This window comes from Macaca mulatta, chromosome 10 (genome assembly GCF_049350105.2).
Source record: "Macaca mulatta isolate MMU2019108-1 chromosome 10, T2T-MMU8v2.0, whole genome shotgun sequence".
Taxonomy (NCBI): Eukaryota; Metazoa; Chordata; class Mammalia; order Primates; family Cercopithecidae; genus Macaca; species Macaca mulatta.
In genome coordinates, this window is record NC_133415.1 from 14,616,385 (window position 1) to 14,644,074 (window position 27,690).

Below are 27,690 nucleotides of genomic sequence, written 5' to 3' on the forward strand. Positions count from 1 at the left end.
GATGAGAATCATGTCACGTGCATCAGCACCTGCCGGGGACAGGCAGCCCACACAAATCCTAAACACAACCAGACGCGTCTCAGTCTGACAAGGCTCTGCTCAGACCTCAGCCTCACTCTCATAATAAATCAGTGGAAAAAGAAGGAAGAAAAATGGCAAAAGCAAGGAAACCTGATTTAAAAAAATGAGGGGGAGATGGAATGAGTATGTCTAGAAAGTTCTAATAATTCAGAACCTACAAATAAGTTAACTTGAGGGGAAAAATGTGTGCACGTACGTGTGTGTGTGTGTGTGTGTGTGTGTGTGAGCGCAGGGAGAGAAGTGATTTGCCGAAGGTCAAGGGGTCTGGAGCAAGGCTAACTCCTTTCCCAGGCCTCCAGCTACCTCGACAGGAGGCTGCCCCTTGGCTTTGCAGAAATGACTGAGGAAGGTCAGGCGGGAGGGAAGGTAAGCCCTCTCCGTCCCCTTGCCTGTCTAGGTCTGAGGGTCTCAACACACCTCCCCAGGCTTGTTGACCTCCCAAGGGGGCAGACACAGGTAGTCCTGCTGCTTCAGGACTTTGAACAGCTGAATGACGGGCACCTGGGGCACAGCCTGGCCTGGGGGCTTCTTGACTTGACAAGCCTGGTCTAGATCCCTGATCTCAGGACAGGGTCCCGGGGAAGAGGGTTTACTCCGTGGTGAGAGAGGGCCGGGGCCCAGGCCGGGGAGGAAGCAATAGTCGCCCACCTGCTGCAGGACAAGGAGGCCCTCGGGCTGTGGGGATGTTGGGGACACATCTGCCCGGCGTTCCCCTGGATTCAGGACAGGGCTTCTGACCTCAGGGGGGACAAGATTGTTCACTGGGGACTTGGGGGACTGGCCCTCAGTTGGAGGGAGCTCCACATAGCCCTCAAACCCTGACTTCACAGGGCCTGGGGCTCCAGGGGGTCCACTGGCCAGCCCAGGACAGAAGCTGGGGGTCTGGTCTGAGGGGATGCCCGGAGAGGGAACCAGGGAGAGAGCCGAGGCCCCTGAGTGTGGGGGGAGTACCAGGTCTGCAGAGGAGACGTAACCAGAGGCCACTCCAGGGTCCTCAGGAACCCCAAAGCTCGCGGGTATAGCCACAGGGCTGTCCTTTGGGTCCTGTCCTCCCACCCTTGGCCCAAGAGCAGGAGAGGCAGGGTCTCCCTCGGACTCCAGGGAGGAACTCCCTGCAGCCCCCTGGCTCGGCCTCCTCTCCACGTCCATGGCCTGGCCATGTCCCATTGCCTGGGCCAGAGGGACCAGCTGCACCTGCCCCCCAGCAGGCAGACACAGGTACTCCAGGGACCCCGGAGGTGGGGACTTCTGGCTCCCACACGCCTGTGGGGGCTCTGGCTGGCCCAGGATGTCAGGCAGGGAGCGGCTGTGGGGCGGCCCCAGGTAGGGCCCATTGAAGTCAAAGCTGGAAACCTGCTTCTCAGGCGAGTGGGAGGAGGCAGGCGGGCCTGGCTGGGGGCTGGGGGGCTGCTCTGTGGGCAGATCGGAGGCAGCTGGAGTCGTGTCAGGCCCAGATGGTGGATCACAGACATGCCTGAGGTCCTCTATGGTGAGAGGTGACACCTCGCTGTCCCCGAATCCTACAGGGAACACCCTGTGGGAAGAACATGGGCCAAAGAGTTGGGACCACCCTGGGCAGATGATTCGGCTCAGGCACAAGGTGGGGTGGAGATGGTTCTCTGGAAGCCCTGATGTCCCCCAGAGCTCACAGTGAGAACCTGAGCGGGGCAGGGCTGAGGGAGCAGGGGCCCCAGAGAAGAACACGGGACATGAATTCAGTCTGTCTGTGGCTCGGGAGCTCCATCTTCCGTGCTGAGCTCAAGGTCTTCCTCCGCAAGGCTGGAGCCCTCTCCCTTTTGACCTTAAAGTCCATCCTCCTTCAGCACCAGGCTCATGCCCAGCCTGTGCACTGGGCCACCCTTCCACCATTCTATCAACCATGCCACCCCCTTCTCCCTGCCGAGTCGGTGGTGAGCTGCCGGCTCAGGCGCTGAGTTCCCGGGAGTTTACAGACCCAGCTACCCCGTGAGGCCTCTGCAGTGACACCTCTGAGCCAACAGGGGAGGGGAAGGCCATCTGTTTCCCTCTTTCGCTTCTGGTCACTTCCTTTGTCTGGCCCTCCCTAGCCTGGAAAGGTGAAGTTCTTCCTCACATCCACCCCAGGTGCCTCCTGCTTTAGTGCAAACCTGTCCCCTTGGATCCCTTCACAGTAAGCCACAAACAACCTCACCTGAGTCCCACTTTGCACAATGGGGTCAGCTCCCTGTAGGCTCCCCAGAGGTCAGGAGTGATCCATGAGCCCAGACACTCACCCCTCCAGCTCAGGGAAGCGGCTGTCCCACGGCCCCTGGTGTAGGGGGCTCCCGCTGGTGAAGGCCATCATGCTGCCTGGGGTCCAAAGCTCTGCACTCCCGTTCTGCAAGGGAGGGATATTTGTGCCTGTGGGCATCAGGAGGCCCCCGAGGTGGGGGCAAGGCAGAGGGGGATGGGGGTGCAGGGGGATTCAAGGAGCCCCCAGACAAGAGAAGCATCTCCACTTCTTCAGGACTGGCCATGGCCTTTTGACACCAGCAAAGTGAGGCCCAGATAGGGGCTGGGACTTCCCGCATGTCCCTGATACCTGAGGACAGGGTCCTTTTCCTGTGATTTTCCTAACCTGGAGTGCCTGTCTCCATGCTCGCCCACATTTCTCCTCCACACCAGCCAAGAGAGATCCCTCCACAGGCAAAGCTGGCCCTGCCTGCCTGACTAAAGGGCTCCCATCACCCACATGCTGGTGTCTTCCCCATGGTCACCTCAGCCTCCCGCCATGGCCCCCAGCCTCCTGTCCCATGCCCTCAGCTCCCTTCCTGAAAGGTTTCCGTCTCCACCCTCAAGATGCCCTAAGCCTGAGATGCCCTGAGCCTGAGCAACTTTTGCTACCTGGCACCACTCGGACCCTCACAGCTCAGCCCAGGTGTCTTGTCCTTGGGGAGCCCTTCTGCCTCCTGACACCCCATCCGTCCTGGTAGCAGGACCCCCCTGCCGTGAGCCCACCCTGTCCCGGGCAGCCCCACACTCAGTTCTGTCCACTGGGCTCCATGCAGAGCTCTGGCAGGCAGGACCAGGCATGGGCACTGCAGGGAATCCCAGGAATGAATTTCCAAGTGCTGGCCCCGCTCCCAAAGCTCCCAAAGCCCCCCTCCAGCCCACCTACATCCCTACCACCCAAAACCCACTGGAAGGGAAGGAGGTGGGGACAGAGACAAGAAAGGCAGGAACAGAGAAGCCCCCACCCCACCCCTCGCAGCCAGTTCCTACCTGGAACAGGTGGCTCTTGCTGGGGTTGGGGATCCTCTCCTCCCACTTTCTACGCAGCCTGGAAGACACCAGGGAGGTGACAGCCATCAGAGAACTCAGGGCCAGTTGCTCCCATGCTCGTGTCCAGAGGGGAAACTGAGGCCCAGGAAGTGAGTGGCAGAGCAGGACCTGGAGGGAGCTGGGTGGGATTCCCTGGTGCCCTCTGGGGTCTCGGCTACCACCTCCAGCCCCACAGAGTCCCCTCACCTGTACCCGTAGATGCCACAGAAGCGGAGGGCCAAGAGCACAGCGATGGTGAGGAAGATCACAACGAGAGCCAGCACCCACATGGGCAGCACTTCCAGCAGCCGGGGAGGAAGAGGAGTGTCAGCATCGGGGAGGGAAATCGACCTCAGGGCAGGGAGTGGGGTTGGCGCAGTATTCCCTGAGAGCCTGCTCTGTGCAGGCCTAGGGCTCTGGAACTTACTGCTTTGGAGGATTAGCAGAGAGAGGCCAGATCCATGCTGAGAAGGGCATTGGTCTGAACCCCCACAGTGTTCAAAGTGCTGGGAGGACACCTGAGGGTCAGATCCTTTCCAGGATCTACAACACAGAAGGTGCTACAGGGAGGGCAAGTACCACACAGTTCATGGCAATCACAGGGGACTTCCTGAAGGAGGTGGCATATTAGCTGGGCCTCTAGTAATAGGAAGGATTAGAGAGGTGGAGATGGGGAAAGGCATGCTGGCAGAGACACCAGCAGGTGCAAAGGCCCCTCTGGAGGCCCCTGATCCCTCCTGCTGCCCAGCCCTGAGCTCCCAGACCAGGTTCCTCAGGACTCCCCTCTTGGTCCTCCCTTGGGCCCATTGGTCCGGCCTCGTTTCTGCCTGGTTGTGGCCCTCTTCCTGGGCCCCTGCCACTACCAAGCCTGACTGTGCACTTGGGATGCTCCCAATATCTCCTGTATCCTTACTCCCTCTGAAACGACCCCTTGGACTTGTCTTGTTCTACAGGAGTCCCCTGGTGGTCACTATGGTGAAAGGTGAGGGGTCAGTGCACGAGGCAAGTGCAGGGAGGTGGGAAGATGAAGGAATCACAGCAAAACCTTGCAATCCAAGGACCCAGTCTGCGGCTCTAGATTTTCTTAGCTTCCATGGTAACAGGAAACTCTGACGGAGCAACCACAAAAACTTGGTAGTCCCAAAAGCTAAGAAATCAAGGGCCATATTAACAGAGGCCTAAGTCCCTGTTTAAAGGAGGAGTGATCATGAGACCTGCTCTCCTCTGCTCCCTCAAGTCCTCACTTGCAGTCTGTATTGCACACCAGGTGTCACTTTCCAATGACTAGTGGCCCAAGGGAGGGAAGGAGGCCTGAATGGGGTGGGGTCTGGAGCCCCACATCTGTGCCCACACAGCCTGCACTCTCTGCCCAGCTGCGCTGTCTCATGAAGAGTGGATGGAGAACTTCTGACTCCACGTCCAGTTTCTCCCTGCTTTACCCTTTGCCTCTTTCAACTTGCGGGTCTGCCGACCAGGTGGGAGGTGCTGTCTGCAAAGGCCTTCCCTTTCTATTTGGCCACCATCTAATTGGGGAGAGGGCTCACCAACAAGTTGTTGCAGGTCTACTACAGCTATTGCATTGAGGATTATATGGCAGTGAGAAACTATGAGCTGGTCCTGGCCAGAAGCTCTGGACTCCAGCCTTCACCTACCCGACTCGGTGTCCCAGGAGCACACCTCACTCCAGTCGCTCCAGGTTCCATTGTAGCCGGTGCGGGAGGTCCTGACCCTGACCCTGGCCCAGTATCTGGTGGAGGGCTCCAGGGCTGGCAGGGCCATGCTGTGGGCGTTCTGGAGGGTCTCAGTCTTGCTGTCCTGTGGGTTGGCGCTGAGGGTGAGGCCTGGCCCGGTGCCTGTGGGAGCGGCTGCAAATCCCTCCCACCTAGACCCTCAGCTTCGCTGGCTCCCAGCTTCTGCCATGCCCCAGGCCCGCTGTGGCTTCTCTCTCACCACCGTGGATCCTCCCTAAGGTCCCACCCAGGGAAAGCACTTCGGATGGCACCGGGGACTCCGCCTCTCAATGCAGGCCCTGACACTGACAACACTGAGGCCCGGAACCCTGAAACCACCTGTCCCACCATCTTTTGAGCCTTCTCAGCACACCCACATTATGGCCTTTCCAGGAATGCAGTGCAGGCTGACTGGACTCTGGACCCTGACAATGGGAGTTCAGGACCCCAGGCCCGCTCCTGGCTCCACCACTGGCCCACCTCCCTCCTAGCCTCAGCTGCCCCATTTCTAGTCTGAAGGTCTGGGGTTGGTTCTGTGGTTTCTGTTCCGGGCTCTGGAAGCAGGGGACTGAGCCCTGGCCTGGGCGCACCCCCGACTCATCAGAAGCAGCTCTGTCTGAGCCTCCATGTGTGTCCAGACGCGATTCCTCTGAGGAAATAACCCCAAACTTTCATGACTTTTGAAAACCTTCTTCCCAGTGCCCTTTCAACCCCTCCCTGCCCAGAGGGTCCTCTGTTCCCTGGGAACTCAGGGTCAGCTATTCGTGTTGGCCAAGCCACGCCACTTTTCCGAACCTCAGTTGCTTCACCAAGAGATGGAACAGTGACCTGCTAACCACATAGCCTAGTGATCACCACGTCCCCGTGGCTACCTCTCACTGGTCACCTGCCAAGGGCCCGACACCTTGCAGTTGGAACGCCCTCCCCAGTGTTTCTCCCCTCCCTGGACAAAGGGCCTCACCTTCCACGTGGCCGTGTCTTTCGTGTACTGGATCTCAAATGTGTGGTCTATGTGTTCGTATTGCATTTTCATTGTTTCCCAGCGCAGACTGTAGCTGTCTCCATCCCTGGTCACGCTGAGGGATGGAGGGGCCATCTGGACTGGAGGGAGGGACACTGTTAAGAGAGTCATCACACCCACCCTCCAACAGAACATTCCCCGTGTCTCATGCTAGACACTGGGGCTGTCTCCACTGGCACAAGACCCCAGGTTCTGTCCATGGTTCATCCTTTTCATCCCCACTTCACTATATCATGTTTTGACCTGAGTGGTATCCTCTTGGGAGATGCTGAGATACACTTGTTTTGTAGCGATGTGGCCCAGTGCTTGCATCACTCCTATTTTTTTTTTTTTTTTGGCAATAAAAATAAAACCACTATTAGTTGGTTCTATTCTAGGCAACGGCTTTTTTTTTTTTTTTTTTTTTTGAGACAGAGTCTCACTCTGTCACCCAGGCTGGAGTGCAGTGGTGCAACCTTGGCTCACTGCAACCTCTGCCTCCTGGATTCAAGCGATTCTCCTGCTTCAGTCTCCCAAGTAGCTGGGATTACAGGCACCTGCCACCACGCCCAGCTAATTTTTGTATTTTCAGTGGAGATGGGGTTTCGCCATGTTGGTCAGGCTGGTCTTGAACTCCTGACCTCTTGTGATCCACCTGCCTTGGCCTCCCAAAGTGCTGGGAATACAAGTGTGAGCCACTGTGCCCAGCCTGACTATGTTTTAGGCAATGTTATACATATTATTTCACATGAATTATTCCACTCAATTCTAACAGCCCTATGTGGTGGGTACTATTAATCTTCACTTTTCACAGACAGGGAAAGTGAGTCACAGAACCATTAAGTAACTTGCCCTGAGGAAAGGCAGGTAAGCAGTGGTAGAACAAAGATTGCGACCCCACCAGTGTGATGGGCTCTCTTGTCTGACACTCCCAGAGGTGTTGTAGGGAGATGGCTGAAGGCCAGGACCATTCACACGTTCTCATCACCAGAAAATCCCCAATACAGCAGCTGTAGCAGGCCTTCAACAACATCTAGGTGAGGCCTCTCCCCAACGAGATAGTGGCCAAAGAGAAAGGGGAAGCCCTTTGCAGACAGCACCTCCCACCTGGCTGGCAGACTCACAAGTTGAAAGAGGCAAAGGGTAAAGAAAGCAGAAACTGGGTAGGGAGTCAGAAGTTCTGAACTCTAATCTTGATCTGCCTACTAACAGCTGTGCAACTTTAAGTAAGTCACTCAACCTCTCTGAGCTTCAGTCTACCCAAAAGAAAAAAGAGAATGCTTATAACCTCGATGCCTTCACAGTATAAACATAATATGAATGCCTGTAATTTGTTGAGGCCTCTTATGTGCCAGGCATTATATGAGGCCCTTAATATATCCTGTGCGTTTGAACAATCAGAATTCCTTTTTCCAGTGAGGATCCCAAGAGAGTTAATGATAGATTCAAACCCAGGTAACTAAGACAAATTGGCCTCTGCCCTTCACACGTGCTAAAGACTGGATGGAAGAACTTGGTCATCCTGAAACAATGTGAGAGGTTCCACTGCACTGGGGTCTTCGTTACATCACAGAAATGAAGCATATTAAACTCCAAGGATCAACACTATCCGTACGCACCACAGGCCCCAGCTGAAAAGTACATCATAGATCAATTACATTAAAGGAAGAATATCAGTCGGCGGGGAACTTCGGAAATCAGAAAGAGGAAAATCCAACGAGGAATGAAAGGGAGGGTTTTGGTGACAGGACCAGGAGGGTGTGGCTAGCGGTGGAGATTTGGAGAGCTGCAGGACAGGAGGCACCCACCCGCCGCTGTCCAGAAGAAAAGGACAAGAGATCAGAGGTTTAAAAGATCTGCTCCTGTTTTCGGCCACTGCCATCGTGGTTTCATTGCTTCTCTGTTCACTTTCGGTCACTGGACTGCATCTCTTTGAAAGTGACAAACATGAAGACTTGGCCAGGAGGAACCCTGAGCTGATCTGGGTTACACAATGAGGGTGTGCTAGTCCCCAGACCATCCCCACAGCGGGCTGGGAGCAAACTCACTGTTTTCTGAGCTCTTTATGCGTTTCTCTGCCCTCCTTGGCTGAACGGAGACGATGTATTGGCCATGGGTCCCGGGGTCGGGCACGGGAATCTGGCAGTGGTGCCTGGTGTAGAGGCTGCCGAGCCCCTCCCTCAGCACTGGGGAGCACTCTTCCTCCCTGAGGAGCACAGCAGAGCTGAGGGCAGGGGGAGGGAGGGCACACGGGAGGGAGGAGAGCTTGGGGTGGGCTGTGGCTTCTGCTGGGGCCCCAGGGACAGGAGGAAGCATGGAGAGAGCAAGGCCAAGAGGAGGGGAGGGGACGGAGGAAAAGGATGCTTACCCTGCATCTGGGCTGGGCTTGTAGAAGAGGCCAAAGGAGATTGAGCTGGCCACCTCCTGCCTCACCTCCCAGGAGCAGCTGAGCACGGCGGCCCCGTCAAAGAAGCACTGCAGGTTCTGGGGCTGGGCCTCGTCCCCTGGGAGGGAGACAGGTCCTCATGCACTCCCTCCTTCATCCCTCCCATCGTTCTCGGTAGGTGCCCTCCGTGTGATTCATCACAGAGGTCACGAGCTCTGGGGTCAAAAGACCAGGACTGAAACTTCAGCCTGAACCTGCCAGCTGGGTGTCCAACAGCTCCGAGAGAGAGAGTTCTGTGCACCTGCACACCCTCCCAGAGAGTGGAAATAGTATCTAAGTTTCAGTGTTTGGGGATTGAACAGAAAAACGTGGGTAAGCCCTGCACATCCTGTAGCCTCCAGTAACACACGGCTGCTAATAGCGCTATTGTTGTTATTATTGTAATTGCCAGTGGCAGAGAGCATGCAGGAACCGGGAAGCCCAAAGTGAACAGAGGCAGAGTCCTACTGGGCAGCAATCACAGTAGAGGTGGGACGGCCCAGGAAGGCTCCTGGAAAGATGGCAGCAGGAGCTCTGGGAAGCCCCCAGGTGGAGCCCAGGAACCCTGCTGTGCCAGGAGCTCCTGATGAGCCCACCCTCCCACCGCGGGGCATTTCCTGAGCTCTGGCTCCATTACCTGGCTGGGAGTCCCAGCGAACCTCTGGGCTCCACTCGCTGGGACGTCCCGAGAGCCGAGAGCCTGAGGCCAGGCGGGTCCGCACTCGGGCCACATAGGTGCTGCTGGGCATGAGGTGCTCTGGCCCCAGGGTGGCCTGGGAGGCGTTGGAGAGGAGGGTGGCTGCATCCTGTCAGAAGACAGTGGGTGCTGAAGGAGGGGTACCGCCCATCCCTTTGGGCTGGGCAGAGCGGCCGTGGTTCCTACCTCCCAAGAATCCTGGAGCCGCTTGTAGACCACCTCAGACTCCAGATCCCCCAGGGACAACCAGTGGCTCTGGGGACTCCCAGGGGCCACACTCCAGGTCAGCAGGAAGTGGTCCTGGTCGGTGTTGATCTGCAGGTCCTTGGGCGCAGGAGGCTGGACTGGCGGGGGGAAGTGAAGGGCACCTAAGGGCTGGACTGCTGGGGGGCAGTCAGGGCCTGCGTGGCCTTTTGTGTGGACACAGGGGCTTCCAGGCCACCCCTGCCCCCAGCAGCTAAGGGACCTTGAGCAAGACCCATTTCCTCTGTGGGCCTCAGCCCTTCATCTGCAAAACTGTAGCGTTTCAACATGAAAGCAATGGAAAGCCGTGCCGATTGCAACGCCCATGTGACCCGAGCTCCATAAAAGGCGCTGGCAAGGAAACTCTCATTGGAGCCTCCTCTGTCCTGAGGCTCCCCACTGCCCATGCTGCGGCCTGGGTGGCTCCTGCCAGCAGAGGGGCCTGCGGTTCAGAGGCCTCCCCCTCCTGCCATCCAAGCTCCCTTCCTCCTGCCCAGGGTCCCTCCTGCTGTCAATGCCCGGGGCAAATGCCTCTGGCTCTAGGAACGTCCTCGGAGCCGCATCTCCAGGCAGAATCCCTTATTCTTTCTCTCATTGCCACCATAGCTCAGTGGAATTCCCTCCACCGGGGTCTTACCACAGCCAAGGGATTCCTGTGTTTCTGTGTCTGCCTCCCCTAAGGGGTGAGGAGATGGGGGTGGGTGGGGTTGGTCCTGACCCCCTTCCCTACCTCCAGGCTGAGATGTGGCTGCTTAGTGAATTACAGGGCAAGGTGAACGAGTGAATGAATGAACGGATATGCGTAGGCAACCTTGGGGCTTCTCATGAAATCCTTGCAGCCACAAGGCAAGCACCCATCTCCTGGGAACTCTGGGTTGTTCAAGAACATGCAGAATGAAGACATGGCACCTGGTTTCTGGCATTTCTGTGTCTGCTTGCTGAGGGATGACTTTCAAACAAAAATACCCTGACACATAGGATGTAAGTGCTCTCTGCTGGACATGGGCTGTGGTGTGTTACAGCGTGTCAGGAATCATCCGCCCAGAACGGCAGACACACAGCAGGGGAGCCGCCCCTCCCCACCCACAGCCAGGACCAGCGTCCCTCATGGGTCATTGCACTCCCAGCCCCCGAGGCTGTCATGGAGGGGGAGTCCTTCCCGGCAGAGCCCTCTTGGAAGCTGCCACAAACTGCACAGACTGGCAGCCCCATCAGAAACCTGCTCAACCAGCTCAAGAGGTTTAGTCCACCAACTCATGTCACAGATGGAGAAACTCATAGAGGAAGTGAAATGTCCAAGGTCTCCAAACATGGAGCCTCAGAGCAGATCAGAGGCAGGCCTGTCACCTGCCCAGTGCCCCCCAGCTTCCTTGATTCATTGCTAGTCTGCATTAGGCTGGACCCTACCTCACTGCTCAACACAGCCTCCAGGAGGCCAACGGCCACACTTCTCTCCCTATATCTAAGTTGTCTCCCTCGCCCTAGAAACCTTCCTGGTTTCCGGGCTGTAAGCTCCAAGGGCAGGGTTGCTGGCTGGTTTGTTGACGGCTTTGTTGGTATATGTAGGTGCTCAAGGAAAGAGGGTTGAATGAATGAATTGTGTGTATATCCAAACTATGATTTGCATGCCCTCATGCCCCCATCTCCTAGCCAGCTGTGTCCTCGTCATTTCTAGGAATGAGTGCTTGAGGTCACATCCTGAGCTTCAACTTCTTTCCCACTCCTGCTCCTCCAATCTACCCTGTAAGTCCCCTGTCCCCAGCATTCTCACATCCACATCTGATCGTGGCATTTCCCCTCAGTGCTCTCCATGCCTAGAGGGTCCCCTCTACCCTGAGACTGCGGGAGACAGAAGCCACTCCAGGGCCAGGTCCCTGCCTGTGTCTCCTGCTTCTTCCCACCACTGCCCAACCTTTGAAGTTGATGCTCCCTGGACACAGTGGTCAGCAGGTCCCCCAGCCACCCGTGCCCTTCCGATCCCCCAGCCTCTGCACAGCTGTTACCCTGCCAGAGAGGCTCCTCCTGCCCTCCTCTCCTGTCCACCCTTCAGATCTGAGTTGCAAAGCTCTTCCTTCTGGGAAGCCTGTGCTGATCTCCCAGGGACACTGTGCTTTATCCCCTGCATGAGGCACCCACCCGCCGCTGTCAGTAAGTTCTTACGGTGGACGACATACAGCGTTTCTCCTCCCTCCAGCCTGGGCACCCTGAGCTGCTCTCAGGAAGGAAGGGACTCTCGTGTCCATCAAACCCATGTGTGGAAACATTGCTTCTGATGGATTCCTGGTGGCCTAACCCATCCCCTCCTCTGGCCGTGGCTTTATGATGCTGTGACCAAAAGGGGCAGGAAGCCATGGTCAGAGCCCCTTCCGTGTGACCCTTGCAAAGAGCACCAGGTGGGCTGGTGGTTAGGACCAAGGAGCCAGACCATCCTGCGCTGGATCTGGATCTCAGCTCTGCCAGCAGCAGCAGAGAGGCCCTGGACTAGTCACCTCCGTCTGTCTCTGTTTCAGCAGCAGCCAAAGACACCAGTAACAGCACCAAGCGTGCCGTGGTGCTGAGACTGCAATGACAGCCTGCAGTTCCTCCTACCAGCCTGCCACCAGCATGGGTTTTTGCCACGTCAACGAAAACTTTCATGAAACATGTCCCTTTTTAGGTTTAGCTTCACTCTAAGCAACCATTTCCTTGAATCCAGGACTTCGAATTGCGGGTTATATTTCTTTCTAATGTAGAGGCAAATAAAACTTAACTATATAAAATGATCATCTACCCCACCCTAGACCACAGATGGCTTCATGGACCACTGTGGGATTGCAGCCCACACCGGGGTCCCTCCTCCAGGGCAGGGAGGAGAGAAGCTCCCTGTCTACCATGCAGGAAGCCCCTGGGAAGGCTGACCCATCTCTGTCATTACTACTCAGCGGGGGGACTTCAGAGGAGGCATCTGACCTCCTGGGCCTCAAGGGCCACATCCAGGAAACGGGTTGCTTCAGAGATGAGATGAAACAATTAAGCGGACAGAGTTTTCTAACTGGGTAGGCTTCTAAGTGAGTGGTGAGAACGGTTTTCTTCAAGGGAAGCCTGCAGTGCTGGAAGCCCATGGCTTAGTGGGAGGTGGTAGCAGCCAGGGGCATAGGAGAAGCCTTTGTCAGGGGCCCCTCATACAGTCCCTGCTCTGAAGCCTCCACGTAACCAGACCACACCCTCATCCCTCAAGATACCCTCACCCAACCCCAAGCCACAGTCTCCTGCCTTGAAGACTCCCTGGGCCACCCCCGGGGCCCCCCTGTCCACACAGGAAACCAAGCCCCGGGCAGGGTCCCCAGCCCCTCACCATGCTGGGTCAGAGTGACGGTGAGCTGGGTGCCCAGAGGCCTGTCTGGTTGGAATGAGTAGTAGTCAACGTCCGTGACGACAAAACTCTGGTAAGGAATGACACATCTCCTGGGCACGCAGCGGGGATAGGGGCAGGCTGACCAGGGCATGTCTTCACTGAGGTCACAGGACACTGGCTCTGGAGGGTCCCTGCTGGGAGAGGACATGGCTTAGCCCAGGGTGTATGGGGATCACTCACTCATCAAAGGTTCACTGAGTGCTCACCACGTGCCTGGCTCTGTCCAGAATCAGGGGCCAGGCAGTGACAAAACACACACAAATCCTGCCCCCAGAGCTGCCATCCTGGGAGAAGGGGACCCGCATGGAAAAGAGCGTGTAGCGTGAGCAGTGGAGAGAACTTCATGTGGATAAATAAAGCAAGCAGCAGGTGAGGAGGGAGTAAGGACTGGGCTGGGGAGGCAATTTGAAATATGGGACAAGCAGGCCTCTCTAAGGAGGTGACCTGGGGGCAGAATGTGAAAGGCATTGAGGGAGGGACTGTGCAAATTGTGAGGAATTCAGGAAACGGGAACAGCATGTGCAGAGACCCTGGGGCTTTGTTTGATGTGTTGCGTGGTTTGGCCTCAAACCAGTGTGTGGGGAGTGGAGCATGTGACAGGGAGGTCTAGGAGACCCACCCATCAACGTGATGGGATTGGATCTCACTGCGAGTGAGTGGGAAACAGTTCTGAGCAAAGGTGTTGTAGATTTTGATGAATGCTTTGAAAGGATTCCTGAGCGTCCTCAGTTGTGAATAGACTGAGGTGGGAATGTGGCAACGTTGGAAGCAGGGGGCCCTGTTAGGAGGCTTCTGGAATATCCAGGTGACAGGAGGTGGCGTGCACCAGGGTGGTCAGGCTGGTGTGGGTGAGATTCACGCTCTGCTTGAGATAAGGTTGGCAGCATTTGCTGGTGGAGGGATATAGCAGTCAGGAAGGAATGGTGGCAAAAGAGACTTAAAACAAAATCCTCCCTGTTGTTTAGCTTGAGCCACTAGGAGCTCCCATTTAGAAAGGGGGATGGGGAAAGACAGAGGCAGCAATGCAGCTCAGGTGAGAGCAGGACTTTGGCTGAGGACATCTGGAGTCGGAGATGCCTGTTGTTTAAGTGACAGGTGGAGAAGCTAGTGAGCCTGGAGGCCTGGAGCTTAGGGGAAGTGTGGGCTTGAGGTCACCTTTGGGAGATGCCCCTGGGACCTCAGGGGGTCTCCGCAGAGTGGATACAGCAGAGAGGAGACCCATACACTGGGCCTGGGTGTCTCACCCTTGGCAGCCGAGAGAACCAAGAGGCTGCAGACAAGGAGAAAGAGGAGGGTGGGCAGGGCCCCGGGGGCGCTGGGTGAGCTGTGGGCAGAGCCAGGTGCAGGAGGAACTGCTGGGAGGCCGCGGCGGTCCTCCTTGTCAGGGGTTGCCCCTGGTCAAGTAGGAAGAAGGCAGAGGCTCCACCATGAGATCCTGCTCCCCGGGGCATTTGCTGACTTGGACCAGAGCAGTTTGGGTGGCCTGGTGGGGGCAGCATCCTAGCGGAGTGGGCCCAAGAGGAAACGGCTGGAAAGAAACTGGATGTGGTGAGTGTGGACAACTCTGTCGGGAATGCTGCTGTCAAAGGAAGCAGAGAAAGAGGGGCCGCAGGGTTGCCAGGTCAGGAGATGCCCAGGCGCTGCACTCCTGAGGTTTGCAAGGCGATTGGGAAAGATCCTGAGAGAGGGTACAGTGGGTGGCACAGGGCAGAGTGGGGACTTGGGGACCGTGATGTTCCCGAGCAACAGGACCAGACAGCATCAGGTCTTAGGCCTTAGATAGGAGCCCCGGTCCAGGCCCACACCCCGGCGGTGGGCAGTGGGGAATGTGAGTGTGGGGTGGGCAGGGAGCTTCTCCCTGGTCCCCTGTTGTGCAGCAGAAAGCAGGTCACGGGAAGGGGCAGGATGGTCGTTGGGGAGAATGGAGAAGGTCCAACAGAGGTGCCCAGGAGAACTGAAGGCGGTGGAGGGGTGGGGAGTGGCAGAGCCGGTCCCACCCCCCAATGCTGGGGTGACCTCCAATGGGTTGTCACCTGCCTCTCTGGTTCCAGCTGTTTAATTATTTCATTTAAGGCTGATTTAGATCCTGGCCAACACCCCAGAGCGATGCTGGTCTCCTTCCCGTGTGGTGCATGCCCAGGAGAGCTCGGGTGGGAGAGGTGGCAGCCCATATGCAGAGGGGGGACCCTGGGAGAGCACGGGGCCCCCTCCCAGACACGTTCACACGGCCTGTTCTGCCACTCCCTACCTTGTGGCCAGGGCTGGCACTTCACCTCCAGGGCCTCAGTTTCCCCATCTGTGAACTCCCAGGCCAGCTCCCAGGCCAGCATCATTGCCCTGCTCTGCTCTGAACAGGCAGGCGGTGGCAGAGTTGGGGCATCGTGGCCTGGCCCTGCCCACCTCACGGTCAGGAGGAACTAAGACAGGACATGTGGGGCAATTGTGTTAAATTGTGACAAAATAAGAGAAGATTGTCACCATTGTCACCAGCACCATCATCAACAACGTGAGTGTAGAAGGCACTCCACAGAAACCCCAGGTCAGACGGCAGCGCCCGGCCTGGCAGGTGTCTGGCAGGGCAGGAGCTCCCAGGAGGGCCTCCCTTCTCCTCTGTCCTCTGTCCACTTCCACCCTGAGGCTGACCTGACAGGTCCCTCTCTACACCACCGTCCCACGCCAGGCACAGGGGACATCGTAGCCCCTGCCCGTGGACCCTGCACCCAGCGTCACTCACTCATTCACCCGGCGACTGAGGGTCACGTTGACAAGCCGCTGGGCATCCTGGGTGTCCGCCCACCTGCAGGTGATGTGGCTGGTGTAGTCATTGTAGCAGCGTAGGGTCCGCAGCGGGATGGTTTCTGACAAGAGGAGTAGGAGGGGGTCACCTCTCTTTCCTGTGGGGACCCTTGTCACCATCACCTCCAGCTGCTCTGGGATGCCCAGCTCGGGGGAGGGGTCTCCCAGGTCCCTGCAGAGGCACCAGGTGGCCAGGCAGAGGTGCCCTGAGTTGGGAAGGGGGTCTGCCCGATGGGGGGGCTCCTGGTTGCAGACCCTCCTCTCCCGACAGAAGCGCAATATTCTGTTGGTTCTCAGCACACCTTCTGGGGCTCTGCTGTGTGCTGTTCCTGGGCACGGTCCCCTCCCCCACCTTCAGGACAGGGACATGCATCAGGCACAGGCCTGGCCCCTGAACCCATTGTGCAGCCTGGGAGGGGGCACACATTCAGCCCTGGGATGCAGTGTGGCAGAGTCCCACCTGTGCCCTCCCCCCTGCTTTCTAGTCCCCAGCCTCGGGAGCCTGATAGTTGTTAAGGGGACTGTGGTTCCAGCATTGTCACAGAAGCCCCTGGGAGTCTGGGAGCCCTTGGGAGGGGCCATTTCACCTCAAGAACCCAGGAGCATCCCAGCATGGCCTTCAGGCACAAGGAGGGTGCTAGCGGCTGAAGCAGGGAGAGAACCCCGGCCGAGGCCCTGCAGGAGCAAAGTCCCGGAGGTGGGAACCCCTGAGGCGCAGAGAGTGTCTGCTGGGGAAGGAGGGACGGGGAAACGGCCAGAGCAGCCATCCTGGAGGCTGGGGGCCAGGAGTGCCGTGCTGAGAAATGTGGGCCAGGAAGCCGGACACGCTCAGCTGGACTTTCCAGGACAGGATGAGCAGGAATGTGCAGGAGGAGGGAAGCGAGGGAGGCCCAGGGGAGGCCAGGGGGAGAGACGGAGCGAGAGGAGCAGGAGGAGGGCTGGTGGGCAGGGTCCTGGGGGTAGGCTGCGGCCCTCCCCCAGGATGCAGCAGTGAGGAGGGGGACAGGGAAGGGGGTGGGAGCCACGGAACTCACCTTCTGCCCCTGGCAGGCTGTGCCCCCAGCACAGGGCCAGCAGGGCCATGGAGAGCAGCCTCTGGGCCAGCGCCATCTCCCTGGTCAGCTCTGGACAGGCAGGTGCCAGCACTGGTGGGTGCTGGCCATGGGCGTGGCAGGGTCCTCAGTGTCCTGAAGTCCTGTGTTCCTGCCCAGCTGGGAGCCAGGCCAGATCCATTTCACAGGTTCTTGGGACCTCTCCCTCCCGGCCTCTGCCTCCTCCAGGCCTGCAGAGGGAGATATCAGCAGTGAGCTGCCCCTCCCCTTCCACGTGTCCCAGGGACACCACCCATGTTGTGGGGACAACCCAGAGAAGTGGCCCTCACGCGTGACCCCTCAGTGTCCTGCAACATGAAGGCAATGGACATGTGCTGCATGGCCTGAGGCGCTGGGCCCCCACTTGGGTCACGGACGCTACCACTGCACAATGTGCTAGACAGCAGAGCAGCCGAGAGGGGGGCCTGGGATTTGACTCCTACTAAGCTCCCCGTGGGCTGCTGGTCCACGGCTGTTGGATGCCACGGTGTCATCCCCTGGACATGAACACACGTACACACACATGTCCTCGCTTCCACAGGGCCTGTGCTCTCCCCACCCCTGCTCCATTTACCGTCATCCCCCCACCCTCTGCTTGCCAGTTCCCTTTTCTCCTCGGAGGCCGGGGGTTTCCTCCCTTTCAGTTCACTGGTCTGGGAAGTACCCAAGAGAGCAGAACAGACAACTGTGGCTCCTTTTCTTCTGGAAGATTGCTGGAAGCTTCACTCAAGATGCCCACGTGAACACACACACACACACGCGCACACACAGGCACACACATGCACAACACACACACAGGCACACACAGATACATACATATATACACATACACACAAAACGTGCACACATACCCACACATATACACACAAACGCAGACACAGACACACACACATACACAGACACACACACAGATACATACAATATACATGCATATACTCACGCAAACATGCACACACACATACACACAAACACACACAGAGAGACACAGACACACATACACACACATGAACAACACAGATACATACATGTATACACACATATATACACATATGCACACAAACATGCACACACATTTACACATATACACACAAATTCACACACAGAGGCACACACATACACACACATGCACAACACACACACATACACATATACACACTCGCATATACCATCTACACACAGACATACACACATACATACAGATACATGCACAGATGCACATACACACACACAGAATCTATCAGTGGACATGCTGGCTGGAAACAAACTCTATTTGACCCCAGAATGTACTAATACATGATGAAGGAGGAATCAGGAATCAATGTGAAGTGATGAAATATTCAATTTAAAAAAATGCTAAAATCATTGAATAACAACATAAAAATGCCTATCTAAAACCCCATTTCACACCATTCCCCCAAATAACAAGTTAATTACAAATTTCAACGTAAAATGTTACATCCTATGAAACCTGCAAACCAGAGAAGTGAATGCCTTTGAACTCTTTAAGCTTAAAAGCATAGGAGAGACATCACAGAGACAAAGGCTGGCAGAAATACATAAAAGTGAAATCTTCTGTAATTTATGAAACTGACAGAACCATAAAAGCAAAGGACAGAGTGCAAACAGAAAATCTTTGCACCGACGTACTCATCCCTTAGGGCTACTCTAACAACATACCATAGACGGAGTGGCTTACAAGTAACAAAGTTTATTTCTCATAGTTCTGGAGGCTGGGAAGTTCAAGATTCGATATCTGGTGAGGGCCTGTTCCTCACAGTCTTCTCCCTGTAATCTCACATGGCGGAAGGAGCAAGGGAACCTGCTGGGGTATTCTATAGGGTGCCACAGGCACTACCACCAGATATTCTCACATTGGGGATTAGGTTGCAACATCAAGTTAGGAGCACTTAAACATATAGACCATAGCAACTAGAATTATGGAGCACAGGTTAGTGTAAAAGGTGAAAACAAATCAATATCATTAAAGAGTACAAACAACATTCACATATACAGAGAGAATGCATGATAGTGGCTGACAATATTGCAGTGTTTTCCTTGAGCCAGGCATTATTCAAAAGGCTTCACGGATATGAATACGTCCATGTATAGGTTACCACTAGAATCTCCACTTTGTGGATGAGAAAACAGGTGGGATGTTATATAATTGGTCGACAGTCACATGGTTGGTAAGGAACAGGTTGGGATTCAAGCCCACGGTGAGTTACCTCTAGACTCTGTCCCTGACCTCTATGCCAATAGTGATTCCATTTCCCAAATCTCCAAACAGCGCACATCTATTCTGACATACACTAACCCAGCAGACGCTTCTACAGACAGGCACAGAAACAGCAAAAATAAAAGAGTACATTAAGACATCTAAATCAGCATCCTCGGGGAGATTTGAGAAATCATAGCCATTTAAAAGAAGGCACTTCTATGCAAAGAACAGAGTTCTTGGAATTTGAAGATGTGAGATCCATAATTAAAAAAAAAATCAGTCAAAGGCTGGGCGCGGTGGCTCATGCCTGTAATCCCAGCACTTTGGGAGGCCGAGGCGGGCAGATCACTTGAGGTCAGGAGTTTGAGACCAGCCTGGCCAACATGGTGAAACCCTGTCTCTACTAAAAATATAATATTTATATTATATATATATGGCTGGCCATGGTGGCACACGCCTGTAATCCCAACTATTCTGGAGACTGGGGCAGGAGAATTGCTTGAACCTGGGAGGCGGAGGTTGCAGTGAGCTGAGACAGCTGCCATGGCACTCCAGCCTGAGACTCTCTCTCAAAAAAACAAACAAAAAAACCCCAACAAACTATCAATAACGGGCCAAACCACAGAAGGGATACCACAAATGAAAAAGATAGATGTATAAAATAGAGCAAATAATCAAGAAGATGAAAAGTCTTAGAGAAAAGTTTAGACCTGGGAAAGAAATTCAAAAATTCCAGCATCCGGAAGCAGGGGGTGGAGAGAATTAAGAACAGGTATGGCAGACAGTGTCAGCCACCTAGTCTGAAAGACAGTGGAAGACCGTGTCCCTTTCCTCCTGGCAGCAGAAACCAAGGTTTCAGCTGAGTTGACTGCTACACAGAATAAAAGTTTTTATTTCCCCTACTCCCTTGCTGCTAGGTGCCGTCAAGTGACTAAATGTGATCCAAGGAGGTGAGAGTGGAAACATTGTGTATGTCTTCCAAAAAAGGCTGCTCGATGGCAGTTGACTCAGGTGGGAGAGGTTCATTTTTGTCCCTCTGTCTTTCTTCCTTCTTCCAGCCTGCAACTTGGAGGTGATAGCTGGAGCTTCAGCAGCTATTTTGGACCATGAGGTTACCTTGAGGATGGAAGTCATATGTGAAGATGATGCAACAGAAAGAGAGGAAGTTGGATTCCCACTCTCACTCTGGAGCAACCATACTAGCCTGAAACTGCTACCCCTGGGCCTCTTTTATATGCTGGGAAAAAGAAACTTCTATGTTGTCAAGCCACCATTGCTTAGGGATTTTCCATGTGCAACCAAACAGATACAACAGCAAATGGGGAAAGCTTCCCAGGGCTTTCAAGAAGACAACAGGCCACTCAATAAAGAACAAGATTCCTTTGTGAAATATTTTTTAAAGACAGTAAGGAATCTGTATTCAAGGGGCAGGGACTACTACAATGGGATTTTATAGTAGGGGACAGAGATCAGAGTTAACTCTCAAGATTCCTTTTAATAGAGCCAAACCCAGTTCTCACTGGTAAACTTTCCATCTTGCAAGAATATGAGGATAATCCTAGAAATGCTTCCAGAAGAAAACAAATAGGATACTTTGAATGCGACAAGGGTCAGATTGGCTAGAGATTTCACATGAGAGACTCTGAACTTTAAATAGATGTCTTGAAAATACCAAGGGAAAATCATGCTTAAACCTAGAATCACAAAATGCCAAGTTTTCTTTGACATTTAAAGGACACAAAAAATTTTGGATATGTAAGGACAAAGAAAGTTTTTCAAATCTTTTCTGAAAAAAATTACTCCAGGTTATATTTCAGGAAAAAAAATCCAAGAAAGGCTGAAACACTGAGGCAAAGAAACCAGTAACACTTATAGATAAGTAAAGAAGAATACTGAACCAAAACTCAGATGATTTTAACATGGGAGTTGGCTGTGAGGCTGGGGTGGAGAGTGGAGGAGAGCTGAAAACTTGCTAAAGATCTCCTCTTGTTTTGGAAGAGCATATATGTGCTAAATAAACCCAAATGCTGGTAGCAAATACGGTTTCTTTAAAAAAATATGTATATATATTTTTGAGACAGAATCTCACTCCATCACCCAGGCTGGAGTGCAATGGCATGATCTTGGCTCACTGCAATCTCTGCCTCCTGGGTTCAAGCGATTCTTGTGACTTAGCCTCCTGAGTAGCTGGGACTACAGGCATGCACCACCATGCCTGGCTACTTTTTGTATCTTTAGTAGAGACCGGTTTTCACCATGTTGGCCAGGCTGTTCTCAAACTCCTGGCCTCAAGTGATCTGCCCACCTTGGCCTCCCAAAGTGCTGGGATTACAAGTGTGAACCACCGTGCCCAACCCAGAAAATATAAGTTCAATACATTTGAAATCCTTAAAAATGTAAAGATTAAAAATCACTAAGAATGCAGAGTAAGCATGGGGACAGGAGGATGACAGAGAAGGGGTGGGAGGGACAGAGAAAGGAAGAGAGAGAAAAGAGAAGAGAAAAACCAAACACCTTCTTACTTAAAATAAACACACACATAAAACATTCCCAGGCTTATGAAGAAACTGAATGGTAGGAATAAAAACTAGGGGGAAAAAAGCAAAATACAAATTCACTCCAGAAACAATTTCATAGGTCAACCTGACAAAGACTTTTAAAAGGAGAAGACATCATGGCCAAGTAGAGGGTGCTCCATACATTGAAGGAGAACGCTCGAGAAATCTACTTATGATTCAAACAAACAGATGAACAGATTAAAAGGGAAAAAGGATAAGCTGATCTTGAAAGGTGCTCCTAAATATTTAATAATAAACAAGACTTTTCTGGTTAAATGAACAAACAAACCCTGGCAAACGAGGCAGTGGAGGAAACGTTGGCATCACTGAATGTCTGCCAGAAACCAAAGGCGATGTCAGAGCCAAGGGGGCACGTTAGTGTCCTCCCGTAAAAGCCTCACATAAGAGGCTCTCACTATTGTCTTTACTTCCAGTGGCCAATATCCCTCAGATAATCTCTAAATTCAATGCAATCAACATGAAAATTCCAAAAAGATACTTAATGGACTTGGCAAACTGATTTTCTTTTTTTTTTTTTTTTGAGATGGAGTCTTGCTCTGTCGCCCAGGCTGGAGTGCAGTGGCTCCATCTAGGTTCACTGCAAGCTCCGCCTCCCAGGTTCATGCCATTCTCCTGCCTCAGGCTCCCGAGTAGCTGGGACTACAGGCACCTGCCACTACACCTGGCTAATTTTTTGTATTTTTAGTAGAGACGGGGTTTCACCATGTTAGCCAGGATGGTCTCGATCTCCTGACCTCGTGATCCGTCCGCATTGGCCTCCCAAAGTGCTGGGATTACAGGCGTGAGCCACCGCGCCTACCACCCCACCCCTCACTTTTTTCTTTTTTTTTTTTTTTGAGACAGAGTCTCGCTTTGTTGCCCCAGCTGGAGTGCAGTGGTGTGCTCTCAGCTCAGTGCAACCTTTGCCTCCTGGGTTCAAGCACTTCTCCCACTTCAGCCTCCCAAGTAGCTGGGATTACAGGTGTGCACCACCAAGCCCGGCTAATTTTTTGTATTTTTAGCAGACATGGGATTTCACCATGTTGGCCAGGCTGGTCTTGAACTCCTGACCTCAAGGGATCTGCCTGCCTCAGCCTCCCAAAGTGCTGGGATTACAGGCATGAGCCACTGCGCTGGGCCTCGGCAAACTGATTCTAAATTATAACAAACCAGAGATGAGAGACTTGCTCCATTCCCTGGAAAAATAATAAGGAATGTAGCGGTAGCCAAATGGAACAGAAAACAATAAGGAAAATAACAAAGTACGTATAGAATCCTAGGATGTAATAGGAGCACTTCGAATCATTGAAGAGAGGAGAAACCGCACACTCATAATTAGCAATGTTAAGACAATTAGATGGTAATTATTTTTAAAAGTTACTTTACACATTATTCACCTCTCTAAATTCGAGGTAGGCTAAAAATCTGAAAGTCAAAACCAAAATGTAAAATTATTAAAACTCTTTCTGTAATCTTGGAGGTTTACAAGACACCAAACCAGAAATCATAAAGTAAAAAGAGGTTTACAAGACACCGATAATCTCAGAGGTTTACAAGACACCAAAACCGGAAACCATATAAAAAGTAATGACAGGTTTGCCTTAACAATGAAAACATTTTTATATGACATAAGACATCTTAAACATGGTAAAGAAAAAGCTAAGTGATAACTTGGGAGAATATATTTTCAACATATATAAATGGATTATTAATATACATAATAAACGAGTCACTCCAAAAGTTAAGATGTAAAAGAGAATTCAACAGGAGATGAACAAAAATTTCTCCACGTTCATCATAAATGAAATCCAGATGGCCAATCCACATATAGAAAATGTACAACTTCACCCATAATCAGGGAAAGAAAAAAATCAAGCAACATTGAGAATTTCCGTACATAATATTGGACAAAAATTAGAAGATTGATAATTTCTCTAAAGGTAAATTGGCCCTTTTAGGCACTACCTGGGAATGTCAGCTTAGCTCAGCTGCTTTGAGACTGATTTGACAATACCTATTAAAATTTCTAACGCACAACCTCTTGCATGGTAATTCTGCATTTAGCAATTTAGTCTATAGAAACAGTTCCGTAGACGTGGAAAAATTAGAAACAATCTAGGTGTCAGTCAACATGAGATTAGATGCATTGTGGTGTACTCATCCTAATAAATGCCACATATTTCTTAGGATTACTTAACAAGTTAGATCTATATATAAATAATATATATAGAAATAATATTTATATTATATATAATTATATATAAATAATATATATATAAATAATTATATATAAATAATTATATATAAATAATATATATTATATATAATATATATAATTATGTATAATAATTATATATAAATAATATATATATAAAATAATATATAAATAATCCCATTTCTGTAAAAAGAAAAACTACCAGCCGGGCACGGTGGCTCAAGCCTGTAATCCCAGCATTTTGGGTGACTGAGACAGGTGGAACACCTGAGGTCAGGAGTTCGAGACCAGCCTGACCAACATGGTAAAACCCCATCTCTACTAAAAATACAAAAATTAGCCAGGCCTGGTGGCGGCTGGGGACTGTAATCCCAGCTACTCAGGAGGCTGAGGCTGGAGAATCACCTGAACCTGGGAGGAGGAGGTTGCAGTGAGCCGAGATTGTGCCACTGCATTCCAGCCTGGGCGACAAGAGTAAAATTCCATCACAAAAACAAAACAAAACAAAAAACAAACAAAAAAAAAAAAAAGAAAAGGAAAGAAAAACTACGTGCTTGTATCATGCTTAGAAAATGTTCTAGGCCGGGCGCGGTGGCTCAAGCCTGTAATCCCAGCACTTTGGGAGGCCGAGATGGGCGGATCACAAGGTCAGGAGATCGAGACCATCCTGGCTAACACGGTGAAACCCCGTCTCTACTAAAAATACAAAAAACTAGCCGGGCGAGGTGGCGGGCGCCTGTAGTCCCAGCTACTTGGGAGGCTGAGGCAGGAGAATGGCGTGAACCCGGGAGGCGGAGCTTGCAGTGAGCTGAGATCCGGCCACTGCACTCCAGCCTGGGCGACAGAGCGAGACTCCATCTCAAAAAAAAAAAAAAAAAGAAAAAAAAAAAGAAAATGTTCTGGAAGAATACATGTGGTGAGAAGAGTAAGCTATGGAACTTGGGAAAAGAAATTGCTGGGGACTTTGTCTCTTGTGCTGCATACTTCTAGATTATTCTGATTTTCATGAAGTCAGGTTTCTGCGTAGTTGCTTGTTTAGTATTAAATACATTCCTTCTACAGTTTATGAACTATCCTATGGTGTTGGTATATCTGTACACTGGAACAATATAAATAAAACTGCAGGATGAAAAAAAGAGTGACCAAAAGCTAATTGGAAATGTTCGCTCATTATAAAATGATTAAAAAGCAGGAAAGATAATAGAAAAAATTTAGAATTTGGCTATACAAAAATATAACAGCAGGGTTTTTGAAGACTAAAAATTGCACATATGCAGCTCGTCACTAGCACCCGTCTGACAAGGTCCCAGTAAAACACCTGCCCTTTCATTCTCAGGGCCAGTACGCACGCCTGCACACACCCTAAAGCAGACACCCCAGATACCTACCTACCCAGCCAACATACTTGGTTACAGAACACACACACCTGGGCACCAACGCACATCAGCAACCCAAATAAGCAGTGCAGAGTGTCAGAACTAAGTTCACTCTGTTAAGTTCAAAGTGAGCTTCTCTCAAGTTCAAAGTGAGCTTCTCAAGCCACACCGCACCCAGCTCTGGGCCTCAGCGCAGCAAGCTTCCAGGTTTCACCCTCTGCCTCTTAGTCTCTCTGCACTCCAGCATCCCCAGGGATCCGCACATGCACATACACACAGAGACACACACACAAATGCCCACACAGGCAAACACACGAGCATGCATTCTCTCTGTTTCTACATCAAGATGTCAGGGACTCTCTATGCTCACCATTCCACAAATGAGGAGACAGAAGCCCGGGGTGGACAGGGGGTGCTCTCACTACCACCAGCATCTTAGTGACAAAATGAAGACAGACCATAGGTGCCTGACTCCCAGGCCTGAGCTCTTTCCACCCCACTAGGTGTCCTTCCCACCAGGACCAACCAGATCCCACTGGCGAGGCTGAGTCCTCCCCAGAGCTATCATACAACACCAAAACAGCTTGGCGCCCCTGGCTGCCTCCCCACCCGCTGGCTGCCCCAGGAGTCTGGGCTCAGGTCATCCCAAGAGGCCAAGCCCTAACTCTTCCAAGTCCCCAGGGCGCAGCTGCCCACAGGACGCCCCCCAGGCTCCCCCTGTCCTTCTCCATCCTGGACTCCCCACATTCCCCCCTGCTGTGACCCCACCCTGCCTCAGCACCGCTCCTGGACGCCGGAACATACCTCTGTGTGGTCGGAGAGTCCAGCTTTCTTCTGGAGCCTCTAGGCAGAGTGAGCCTCCCACGCTTCCTATTTATGTTGACGTCATCAGGAAACAGAGAAGCAGAAAGAGGAAGCAGTGCCAGCCCAGGACTACTTTGCTAATAGTGCACGTGACTTTTCTTACTTCCAGAAGGCCTTCTACTCCAACTTACCTTCTTACAAACTTCTAGGCCTCCTTCAAGCCTCAGCTGACACAGGGCCTCCTCCATGCAGCCTTCCCTGACTCCTCGATGGCGATGCAGGTAGAAATGGCTGCAATAACCACAGCTGGTTTGAGCCCAGAGCCAGGCAGATCTGGGTTGGACTTCCAAGTCCACTGCTTCTTAAAGTGTGTCCTTACGCAAATCATCTGCGTGTTACTTCCCCAAGCCTTGGGACATCCATCTGTCTGTTACTTTTGCAGAAGCATCTACAAACCTGGAAGGACTGTTGAGGGGATCCAGCGAGACTGTGTGCAGGAAGACCTTAGCTCAGAACTGGCCAGAGGAGAACCCCCTACAAGTGGTAGCTGGTGGTATGTTGATTTCCCCGATGTCCTCTTTGCCCTGCCGTCCCATCCCACCATGTGTCATATGGTCATGCATGTTCATGGCTGTCTTTCCTCCGACACTATCTTCAGTGCTGGCTTGTGTCTAGCTTGCATTTCCCTCCCAAATACCTAGCACATGGCCTGGTACAGAGGAGACCTTTAGTGACTGTGTGTGAATGAATGAATGAATGAATGAATGGCTCCCTGAGTATAGCAGGGCTAGCAGAATTAAGGTCAGATGAGTGAGGCACTCCCTCGGGCTCAAAATTTAAGCAGGCATCTCAAAATTCAGTAATCGATATAAGTAATATTTTAATGCAATATGGTTTAAAAAAATCTCAATTAATGCAGAAACTATTCATGGTGAACCAAATATGAAAAGTTTGAATAAAGACAGGATGAGTCACAGTGCCAAGACACAACAAAATGCAGTCAGATTTCTCCTACATGGGGCTATCTCCCAGGGGAAAGGGCAACAGACAGGAATGAGGGGAATGGAGGGCAAGAATGAGGGGAATCGAGGAAATGGAGGGGCGGGAACTTGCCTCGAAGCCACTGGAATTCTGGCTTGATTGTTCTTTGCTTTCCTCCTACCAGGAAGGGCAGGGTTGGCCAGGAAGAGCTGGCAGGGCCTCACCCTAGCAGAGAAAGCCCAGGGTAGAGGAAGGCATGGGTGGTTCTCTCGGGCACTCCAGCCAGTGTGATGTCTCTGCCTGGCATGGAAAAACCCTGCAGGGGATTCTCCAGGGCTGAAGAGGATGGAATTAAAGCGACATCCCAGCCTCTCTTTTCTCCCAGGTGTCCCCACTCTGCCTGTCTTTCCTGAGCTCCTCTGTGGGACTGGCAGGCTGCAGGCCTGGATGCCCTCAGGAGCACAGAGGATGCTGACTGGTGGAGAAACGAAGACCCCGAGACTCTGACCCAGAATGACTCCGGACACCAGACCCAAAATGTGAAGGAGCCTAGGAACACCTCAGCCAATTCACTTGACTGATCCTCTCCTTTTAAACGTTGTCATAGAGCAGCAGAGGATAAAAATCTACATTTGAATAAGTCTAACAGAGTTCTCTCAATAAGTATTAAAAGCTCTAAGCGAGAAGAATCACATTGTCAGGAATTCATTGAATGTTTTTGTTTGTTTGTTTGTTTTCTCCCTCAGTGGTATGTAAAATACCGTTTCTTGCAACTGACAATCTTTTAGAGACTAAGAAACCC

The 27,690-nt window shown here is 52.4% G+C and overlaps 1 protein-coding gene across 5 annotated transcripts; it reads right to left on the reverse strand.

Moving 5' to 3' along the window:
- Nucleotides 1-180: 180 nt before the first annotated feature.
- On the reverse strand, nucleotides 181-26,297 carry CSF2RB (colony stimulating factor 2 receptor subunit beta). 5 transcript variants are annotated; one of them, XM_077949797.1, is made up of 14 exons: nucleotides 25,908-26,297; nucleotides 16,680-16,927; nucleotides 15,584-15,707; nucleotides 12,790-12,983; nucleotides 9,399-9,556; nucleotides 9,153-9,321; nucleotides 8,459-8,594; nucleotides 8,139-8,296; nucleotides 6,052-6,191; nucleotides 5,013-5,175; nucleotides 3,568-3,658; nucleotides 3,291-3,379; nucleotides 2,334-2,460; nucleotides 181-1,615 (listed from the first exon to the last, which is right to left on the reverse strand). In XM_077949797.1, the coding sequence occupies exons 2-14, from the start codon at nucleotides 16,753-16,755 to the stop codon at nucleotides 490-492; spliced, it is 2,751 nt and encodes a 916-aa protein (XP_077805923.1). In that variant the 5' UTR covers nucleotides 16,756-16,927; nucleotides 25,908-26,297; the 3' UTR covers nucleotides 181-489. The 5 variants fall into 5 exon arrangements, with proteins under 5 accessions (XP_077805923.1, XP_015005742.3, XP_077805924.1 ...); XM_015150256.3 differs by having other exon boundaries at nucleotides 346-1,615; nucleotides 2,334-2,437; nucleotides 3,322-3,379; XM_077949798.1 differs by having other exon boundaries at nucleotides 346-1,615; nucleotides 2,334-2,437; nucleotides 3,322-3,379; nucleotides 8,139-8,314.
- Nucleotides 26,298-27,690: the final 1,393 nt, after the last annotated feature.

What these genes read in the sequence shown, in the direction of transcription:
- CSF2RB (XM_077949797.1), bottom strand. Translation starts at nt 16,755, where the DNA reads ATGGCGCTGGCCCAGAGGCTGCTCTCCATGGCCCTGCTGGCCCTGTGC. An exon ending in CTCCTGGGACACCGAGTCGG is followed by an intron (nt 3,659 to 5,012) that starts GTAGGTGAAGGC and finishes GGCTGCTGGAAG; the next exon opens with TGCTGCCCATGTGGGTGCTG. An exon ending in CGCTTCCCTGAGCTGGAGGG is followed by an intron (nt 1,616 to 2,333) that starts GTGAGTGTCTGG and finishes TTCTTCCCACAG; the next exon opens with GGTGTTCCCTGTAGGATTCG.